The 8,968-nt window shown below is 50.7% G+C and overlaps 2 protein-coding genes across 2 annotated transcripts in view; one reads left to right on the forward strand and one right to left on the reverse strand.

The window, feature by feature from the left end:
• The window catches only part of LOC123138860 (wall-associated receptor kinase 3-like), a 6,828-nt gene extending 4,556 nt beyond the window's left edge, over nt 1-2,272 (reverse strand). Inside the window, exon 1 of the mRNA XM_044558714.1 lies at nt 1,642-2,272. Coding sequence (XP_044414649.1) covers nt 1,642-2,272 — 631 coding nt within the window. The remainder of the gene's footprint in view (nt 1-1,641) is intronic.
• A 4,598-nt stretch (nt 2,273-6,870) lies between these two features.
• Nucleotides 6,871-8,750, forward strand: LOC123138861 (uncharacterized). Its single transcript, XM_044558716.1, has 2 exons — nt 6,871-8,172; nt 8,409-8,750. The coding sequence occupies exon 1, from the start codon at nt 6,871-6,873 to the stop codon at nt 7,852-7,854; it is 984 nt and encodes a 327-aa protein (XP_044414651.1). The 3' UTR covers nt 7,855-8,172; nt 8,409-8,750.
• The last annotated feature ends 218 nt before the right edge of the window (nt 8,751-8,968 follow it).

An 8,968-nucleotide genomic window follows, 5' to 3' on the forward strand; every position in this document is an offset into this window, starting at 1 on the left:
CAAATATGGCACGTGAGAGGTGGCAGAGGGTGGGCGGGTACCAGTTGCGACATTAAGCCGCCATTAATGTACGCCGACGACGTGACATCCCGTGTGTGAAAATGTGAGCAGTCACTGTGTGGGAAAAAGCCGGCGATGCGAATTCAGTTATACATGCGGCCATACCAGTGGGTGCCACACGTCAGTCACTGACAGTGTTGGAAACAGGGGCGACGCGAACTCAATTATGCATGTGGCCCTACAGGTTGGTCACACGCGTTAGTAAAAGTGCTAGGTAACGTCCGATGGCCTTGACTTGACGGCAAGCTCCAGTTTGGCTTTTTGTGAGGTCGAGCTAAGTAGAGAAGAAGAAAAGGGAGAAATGTTAAATGGTCTGGACAAAACTAAGTGGAACTAAAAAGGAGGGACATAGAAAATGGAAATTCTACTACCTCCGTCTCGGTGTATAAGTCATTCGCGTGGTTCTGGTCGACAATTTAACTATCTAAATATGTATTATATGTGACAAAAAATATATATATTAAGAAACTACATCCGTGTAAAAATCTAGTGATATACTTTTCATGACATATAACACATATTTAATTTCTCAAATTGATGATGTAGAACTACGCAAATAACTTATACACCGAGACGGATGGAGTATAAAAGGAAGCCTTCGCGTCCCCTCCTGGCACGGTTATGCATATGATTAGATTATAACCGCAACGATCGATCTATCTCTTGTGTGCACAATTATTATCATTGTACTCTAGTAGTTCTGGATCTTGTACGGTAAGTTTTCTAAAGAAGAATCTTGGCAGCTAGCATGCTCTTCTTCTCTCTTACATGTTTATTTTCAGACTCATCGCAACTAGAACTTAGCGTACGTGCAATCTACTCTTTTTGGGAAGGAGTTGGCAACTATTCATCGGTCGGCCAAAAATTTCATGTTTTCACCACCATCGTGTGCCTCCCACCCATATTGACGCGTCCTCCGACATTGGTCTAACCGCCGGCAACCACCACCCATGATCGGTGTCGCTACCGTGCCACCTCATCGTCCTGCCCGAGCCGCCTCCTCCATCGCCCCAGGCATCAATCTTCTAACACCCCTCCCTCCACCCCAGCACCTGGCAACCCTCAAACTCTCTTCAACAGCCAGCCACGTCATCACCATCTCCGGCTCATCCCATGGTCGTTTGCCGGTGACACATGGTCACCATCTTAGGCTCCTGAAAAAATTTCAGGCGTCCAAAGAATAGCAAAAACATTTTTAATTATGTTTTTTTGTGAACTTCAATATATTAATTATGTTGTGAAATGTATTAATTGCAAGTTACCTCACAGATTTTATTTTACTTCCGCAAAAAACACACAAAAATTACACAATACAGTTTTGGTAAAGCGCATCTAGACATGCCATAAGTATTCCATATCTATGTTTTAGTTGCTACTTTGAACCCATCATCTGTTTTCATCATGGATTTGCCACTGGGCACAAGTAATGGGAGGAAAAACGGAACAATGCCAGCCGACAGACAGACGAATATGTAGTAACAATAAAACATATTCGTGCAAAATAAAGATACATAAACGGTCAGAAATTAAAAGTGTCTGCATTAGCTAGCATTGGTCGATCGAACGAACGAATTAATGTACCTGGCTGTATTGGGAGCTTGTCATAGACAGGGCTCAGCTCGACAAGCTCCAGGTCCGCGCTACGGTTTCGACGACCCAACCATGTGAGTTGTACATCGTAGTCGGACGACATTCCGTTGTCGGTGATGTTGTATGCTTCATTGTCGTTATCTTCATCTTCACCACCGGACGAGACGATGTCGGGGTGGTAGTATGGTATGCCGCTTTCATCGTCTTGTTCTGTGGGTGGCGACTGATGGTCTTCTTCTGTATCGACGCAGTCGCAGAGCGAGGTGCACGTGCTGCTGGCCACGATGACATGGCTGCTCTTCACCGTCATCTGGCAACTCGCCAGCGTGTATGGCGCCCCAGCGTGTCTAAGCCCGCTGCTGAACGTCCCGTTGCCGTTACCATCGCTGTCGACGTCGATGTATAGTTCACCATTGCGGTGGGGCTGCAGAAAAGGGTACCCAACATCGGGGGTCCATAGGACTTTGTCGGCGTCCGGTAGCAGCGGGCTTGAACCCCGTGCCCTGCCGCCGCTAGTGTCACCTGCGAGGTTGAACCCCGGCAGGTAGCAGCTGGCGTTCGGGCCAATGCCGAACGGGTACGGCACATCCACGTTGTCGCATGACGTGACACAATTGGGCATCCCGATCGGCGTCACTACCTCGCTCGGATTACCCGCTACTGCTGATCCTCTAGTGTCGAGGGCTTCGCCTGAGTTTGATGTGTCATCTGGCCTGGTTGGTCTGATAGCTGCTATTGAGCCTCTAGTGAAAATGAACACTACCGCCGCCGCAAAGATTGTTATTCGCGACATTGCTATGGATGGATGGACGAATGGGTGGGTCGAGTCGAACCCTTTTGCATGCTCTTATGTAGACAAAGCAGGGCGTCTGCCTTATCGCTAAAAAAGCAGCCAGCCTGGCCCTGGCTACCTACAGACTCAAACCGGAATCCTGGCCGGCGGCACCGGTGGTTGTTTCAGCATGGACGTGTTTGGTTCAAGTCGTGAACAGTTTCTGCATGACATACACTTTTCAACCCAGTCTGGTTAAGAAAAATAGACTCTAATGTGCCAATCTATAAGTTGTTTGGTTGCCTGCATCTAGAGTCCTTGAATTAGGTAATACGCAAGTGCACTTTGTTTGTTTGCCTGCATTGGCCCAAGCTGCACATTGACAAAGTGTTTGGTTGTATAAGGCGTCCAAGGTGTGCTTACCTTATATCCTAATTGATGAGCTTATCCACAATGATCACACCTAGCACACCAACACCACAACACAACAATGACGATGAACTGGGCAAAGATGATGAAGTTCTTCAGCTTCAGTCCAAACTGACGATCCACCTTAACACCTTCCATTTTGATACCTCCAATCTTGCCACTATCAACAATGCTGCCTCCGTGCTTTGGCACCCGGTTGGAGTAAGCTTTGTTCTACTGCCTAGTCTTGAACCCTCTATGGCTGTTGTTGCTATACGATACTACTTGTGCACTGGCTTCTTCCCATGAATTGTAAACCCCTGGAGCCTTACCGATCAACACAGCATACCATTTGCCCTAGCAATGCACAAGAGCAAGAGTTGAAGTAGTAAATCAATGAAGCATACAAGTAGCAAGCAAAGTAGCACATAGACAACAATAAAGCAGAAGAGAAGAAGTAAAGCATGCATGATCATACGGCATAGAAAGTTCTACCTAGCACTACCATGGTGTTATCCTACCACCACATTCAAAAGAGGATGTCGTCCTACCACCGCAAGTTCACCATCATCGGAGGGGTTAGTATATATCACATCACCAAAATATACAGACCATCAAATAATTTTCCAGCCCTAACTACACAAAATGTACATCGTCATCGTCATCGTCGTCGTCTTCGCCACCGCCATCGCCATTGTCGTCGGGGATCATGCATGCTCACATGCACACTACTCTAGTAGTAGTGCTTGCCCAGCGTCTGCCATGGCAACGAACCCAACACCCTGGGCCTTGTTGTCAAGGAGGTGGCTGAGAGCTACCATGAGAGCCCCGTCGCTAAGCCACCCTGGGTCATGACAGCGCCATACAGGTCAGGGTGGATGTCGAGGGGCTTGCGCTCCCTCATGGTTGTTGCCACCTCCTTCACCACCTTAGTCATGCTGCAAAAGACATTGATCTCCTCCTCCATCAGGCCTCCTCTCTTCCTCTTCCTATCATGGACGGGGTCGAAGGGATTCTCGAAGGGCTTGTCAGGGCCATCAAGGACCTTGAGGTCCGGGGTCCCAGGGAAGTCTGGCATGGGAGAACCAAGAGTCTCCCCCGAGCCCATGTCATGCTTCCCAGTTGCCAGCCCGAAGGAGAAGATGTGTTGCATCGGCTGTATTTCTGTATGGGTGTGTTGAGGAACTCATCGTCCGTTGGGTGGTCCTAAGAATGAAACACAAGTGTTGTTAGTTGCGATTAGGAGTAGACAACGATGGACAGTATGAAAAGGAAGAGGGTTGTGAGCTAATCGCAACATAGCCGGCGTAGTGCTCTGCCTTCAGAACTATGGAGCAAGTGTACTCATCCCATGAGGCGCCGCTAGGGTCTCTCGGCTTGGACACTTGGACCCATCGACCTCTCCACTTCCTCAGGTGGTTGTACACCTGGGTGGCAGACACCTCCTACCCACAAAACTCGAACACCTGCTTCGCAATGGTGTTCAAGTGCACCTCCTTGAAGCCCTTGTCAGTCCTAACTTCACTAGAGATGAGCTCACACATCTTGTTGAGCACGAACGTGGACATGAACGACTGCCACTTCATGTTGTTCGACCTACCATCCTTCTTTGCCTTTGCTGTTGCTACCTTGAGTGCAGCGGCAGCAGCAGCAACAGGAGTTTGCTTAACGAGCATTACTGGCACATAGACAGAATCAGACACGAACACCTCTGAATCAGGTGCCATGTCGGACATAGGCTGTGAGGCCTCGACAAACGATGAAGCAAACTGGCTGTCGGACAGGACAAGGGCCTGACTAAGATCTTCCGTCTGCTTGGTCATGTCCTACAATCGTAGCACGCATTAGCAGTAAGCATAGCACACAACATACCGGACAGTCCATAAAAGCAGGAGCATACATGTACATGGTTCATCACTATCATACCAAGCACATGCTTCATCACTATCGTACTAAGCACATGATTCATCGCTATCATACTAAGCATACCGGACAATCTATGAGCAGTAACATACATCTACAACAAACAACATGCTACAAATGGACAACCGATAGCAACAAATCATAGATCTAAGCACGAATCAACACAAGCACAAGGTTCAACTTCAAACTCTACTACTAATCTAGCCAATCACATGCTTGAACATCTAACACTACCACAAATTGCAACAGCGGCATAGCAATCAACCATATGAGCTCACAGATCAGAGCAATAATCAACCATGCATCTAGATCAAACCCTAGCTGCAGCTCAAATCTAGCTACGGTCGTAAAAGATCACCGCCCGCCGGTGAAGGACCGCCGACGCCGTGGACTGCCGGACGATGAAGGTGCGCTGCTTACCTGCTCGTGGTGTCGTTGCGTCGGCGGGAAAGCTCGAAAGGGGGGAGAATGGTTGCGGGAGTTGGGGCGGTGAGGGAGGGGGCTAATTAGGGGCGGACTCGGCGGGAGGTGAGCCGAAATCCTTCCTTTGATTTATCGGTGACGTGGGCGAGCACGCGCCATCTCCCTGGTTGCATGAGGAGAGAAGTGCGTCGCCCTTCCTTGTGTCGCCCAAGCCAGGCTCGCGAGCTACTGCCGATTCGGGCATTTCCCCTGGACCTGGCCTGGAGGTGCTTTAAGGTTCGTGTCATGCGGGCCGCATAGTAAACACACGCAACCAAACGGGTCATTTTCTTTCCAGGCGGAACAGACTGACCCATATGCAGGCAACCAAACACGCCACATGTGTACGTTTGAATCCACCAGTTTCAGGTGGAGAAGATGTGATGCGACCAAGGGCGATCCATGGTGACCAGGACTTTGTGAACGTCCCCATTTGCTGTAAACCATGTTCGATTCTGTTTTGGCAGGAGATAATACTGTCACGTCATCTTGTCAGTGTCTGCTAGCCCAAACTGGGTACCAGTCAGTTTTTCGGTCCAGTGAGAGATAGACGCGTGCGTGTACGTGAATCACTGTTCCCACCGACGGCCGAAACTCCGGTCCGAAAAATGTTTACGCGGGTCGGTTCTGTCTTCACGGGTATCATTGTGTTTTTGGCCTTTGCCCCGTCAATTTCTAAGTCGCCGGCAATTTGTCCTTCAGTCCTTGTGGTATTCTAGACTGGGCACAAAAGGGACCGAGAAGACTGGGAATGAGCCCGTCAACTTTGAGCATTAATTCCCGTTCAGACTTCATAAACGAATCCGAGGCAACTGCTGTGCATGAAATTCATACGAAGCCATGGTGTAAAACCGAACATCATTTCTCAGTACGTGACATGTACCCTTGCCACATCTGCTAGACGCGACGACGATAGCTTGGGCTCCGATTGGGTGCAACCGGACACAGAATCCTTTGAATTTTATTGTCCCAGCTGCTGCAGTTATCGCCATTTGTTCCTAGCTGATTCTACAAATCTGTAGTACGACATGTCGACATCGTGCTCGTGATGCCAGTGAGGTACTACCTCACAAACTGGCCAGGTTTCTCAAAAAAATGCTACCACCTCGTTATATATATAAAACAAATCGTCAAAGACAGAATCCAGTACCAATAAGATACACCAACATACAACACACCACGTAGAGTACACCCACACACACACGAGAGTACAAATAAGTTATGCTGAGGACACAACTCAACAAGCCCAAAATAGCAACTAAAGCAACATAAAGGGTTGTAGCTGCAGTGAAGAGGTGACTAATCCGGCTCGGGCGGTGGAGGGGGCAGCAGCGGCGTCAGACGAAGCTTGATGGAGCGAAGACCAGAGGTGACGCAGTTGATGACGGCGTGCTCCGAGCGACGGCTAAGCGGCTTCCATTGTTAACAAGTGTTGTATATTTGTACTCATACATGTATTGTATACGGCCTGCGTGCAGGTTCTGTTGTAACCACCCGCTGCTCTGCCGAATCACGATCCGCTCCACTAGTTGTGGCCTGCATGCCTACATCTGCGCTAGCAGTTCAGCTTCTCGCTATATGTACTCTGTACCTGGTTTTCTATCAATAACAGTAGTGTGTGTGGAAATATTAACCTTAGCTTGGTATTAGTCGCCATGGCCTTCGAGGACCTTTTCGGCGAACCTCCCTCCCCGGCCACCCACTCCTCCTCCTCCTCCTCGTCGGTTCACTCTGGGACATCTCCCCTCCCCTCCACCACCCTGGCCCCTCTCTCCACCACCGCCGCCACTAACTTTCCCCTCAACGCCGCTCCCTCCTCCTCCCAGCCTCCGCTCACCAACCACAACGACCACATCTCCAGCTACATCAAATTCAAGCTGGATTCGGCGGGGAAGAATTTCTCTAAGTGGCGCACTTTCTTCCGCATCGTTCTTAGCCAATACCGCGTCGAGGATCACGTCGATCGCCCCCCACCTGCTAATGCCGATGCCGCTTGGCTCGCCATCGACCACCGCATGGCACTCTGGATCCTCCTCACCCTCGCCGATCCTCTCCTCGAGCTCATCACTGATGGCGCTGTCACCGCCTACATGGCGTGGCACCGCATCTCCGACTACTTTCTCGCCAACCATGGGGCCCAGATCCGCCATCTCACTCGTCGGTATAGGAATCTACAGCAGGGCGATCATCCAATCGTCGAGTACGCCTGCCGCCTTAAGTCTCTGGCGGACAACTTGGCGGATGTTGGCGCCGCCGTCACTGACTACGACCTCACCATGCAGCTACTCCACGGTCTCGCGCCTCGCTTCGAGACGATCCACATCATGCTGGGGAGCACGAACCGGCTCCCTCCCTTCGGCGTGGTGCGCTCACGTCTCGAGCTCGCCGACTACAACCTCTTCCTCCATGCTGCCACCGCGGGCGCCTCCGCCCTCTCCATCACCAACAGTGGCTTCAGCGGCTCAGGTGGCTCTGGTGGCTCCGGTGATCGCGGCGACCGCGCCCCTCCTGGCGCCCCTACCGGGCGCGGCACCAGTGGCGCCCGTGGCAACGACTCTGATCGTGGCCGTCGCCATGGCCGCGGTGGCTCTGGCCGAGGCCGGGGGCATCCTGACTCCGGCGGCCGCGACTCCCAATAGGCGCTGGCGACTCCGTGGACGGGCTATTTCGCGCCCTACGGCATGGCTCTGCCTCCTCCCTGCCCTGGCTGGGCACATCCCAACGTTGCGGGGGTCCTTGGCCCTCCACCGGCGTGCACTTTCAGGTCTACCTGGTGATGTTCTATGGACCGACGCCTCACGTGCCTCACGCCACACCCGTGCCGTACATACCGGGCCCTTCTTCATGGGATCACACCGCCCTCTTCAACACCGCCTCTAGCCAGCGCGGCCTCCCCAACACTTGTGCAGAATGGCTCCTCGACTCCGGCGCCTCCACCCATGTCACCGGCAACTCTGGTAACCTCTCTTCGTCTCATTCTCTTCCAAAGCATTGTCATTCAAGTATTACTGTTGGTAATGGGGCTCATCTACGCATCGTTGCTACGGGCTCTACCACTCTCTCTCCCTCCCATCTTTCTCTTCATGATGTAGCCGTCTGTCCCGGTATCGTCCAAAATCTAATCTCTGTTCGCAAATTATCCACTGACAGTAATGTTTCCATTGAATTTAATCCCCATGGTTTTTCTGTGAAGGACTTTCCCACCAGGAGACTCATCATGACGTCTAGTAGTCCCGATCCACTTTACCCGTTTCATGGCAACCCCACCACCAGCGGCACTGCTTTCCATACTACGAGTGGTGATCTATGGCACAGGCAGCTTGGCCATCCTGGCAAGGCCTCGTTAGTTTCCCTTTCCATGACTTTACTTCCCGATTGTAATAATGCTCGTAGCTCCTCTTGTACTGCCAGTCAACTTGGGAGACAGCAAGGTTTATCTTTTCCTTCCTCAAATAATGTTACTTCCGCTTATTCATTGTGATCTTTGGACGTCTCCTATTACAAGTTTTTCTGGTTATGCGTATTACCTTATTATTCTCGATGACTATACTCACTACTCTTGGTCATTTCAGTTACGCCACGAGTCCGACACCTCCCTCACCCTTCAACGCTTCTTTCTCTACATCCTTACCCAATTTCACACACTCATTAAATGCATGCAATGTGATAATGGTGGCGGATTCATCGACACCTCCCTTCGCACATTTTTCTCCAACAATGGCATCACCTATCGCCTCTCTTTCCCTCACACAT

This window comes from Triticum aestivum, chromosome 6B (assembly GCF_018294505.1).
Source record: "Triticum aestivum cultivar Chinese Spring chromosome 6B, IWGSC CS RefSeq v2.1, whole genome shotgun sequence".
In the NCBI taxonomy this organism is placed as follows: domain Eukaryota; kingdom Viridiplantae; phylum Streptophyta; class Magnoliopsida; order Poales; family Poaceae; genus Triticum; species Triticum aestivum.

What these genes read in the sequence shown, in the direction of transcription:
- LOC123138861 (XM_044558716.1), top strand. Translation starts at nt 6,871, where the DNA reads ATGGCCTTCGAGGACCTTTTCGGCGAACCTCCCTCCCCGGCCACCCAC.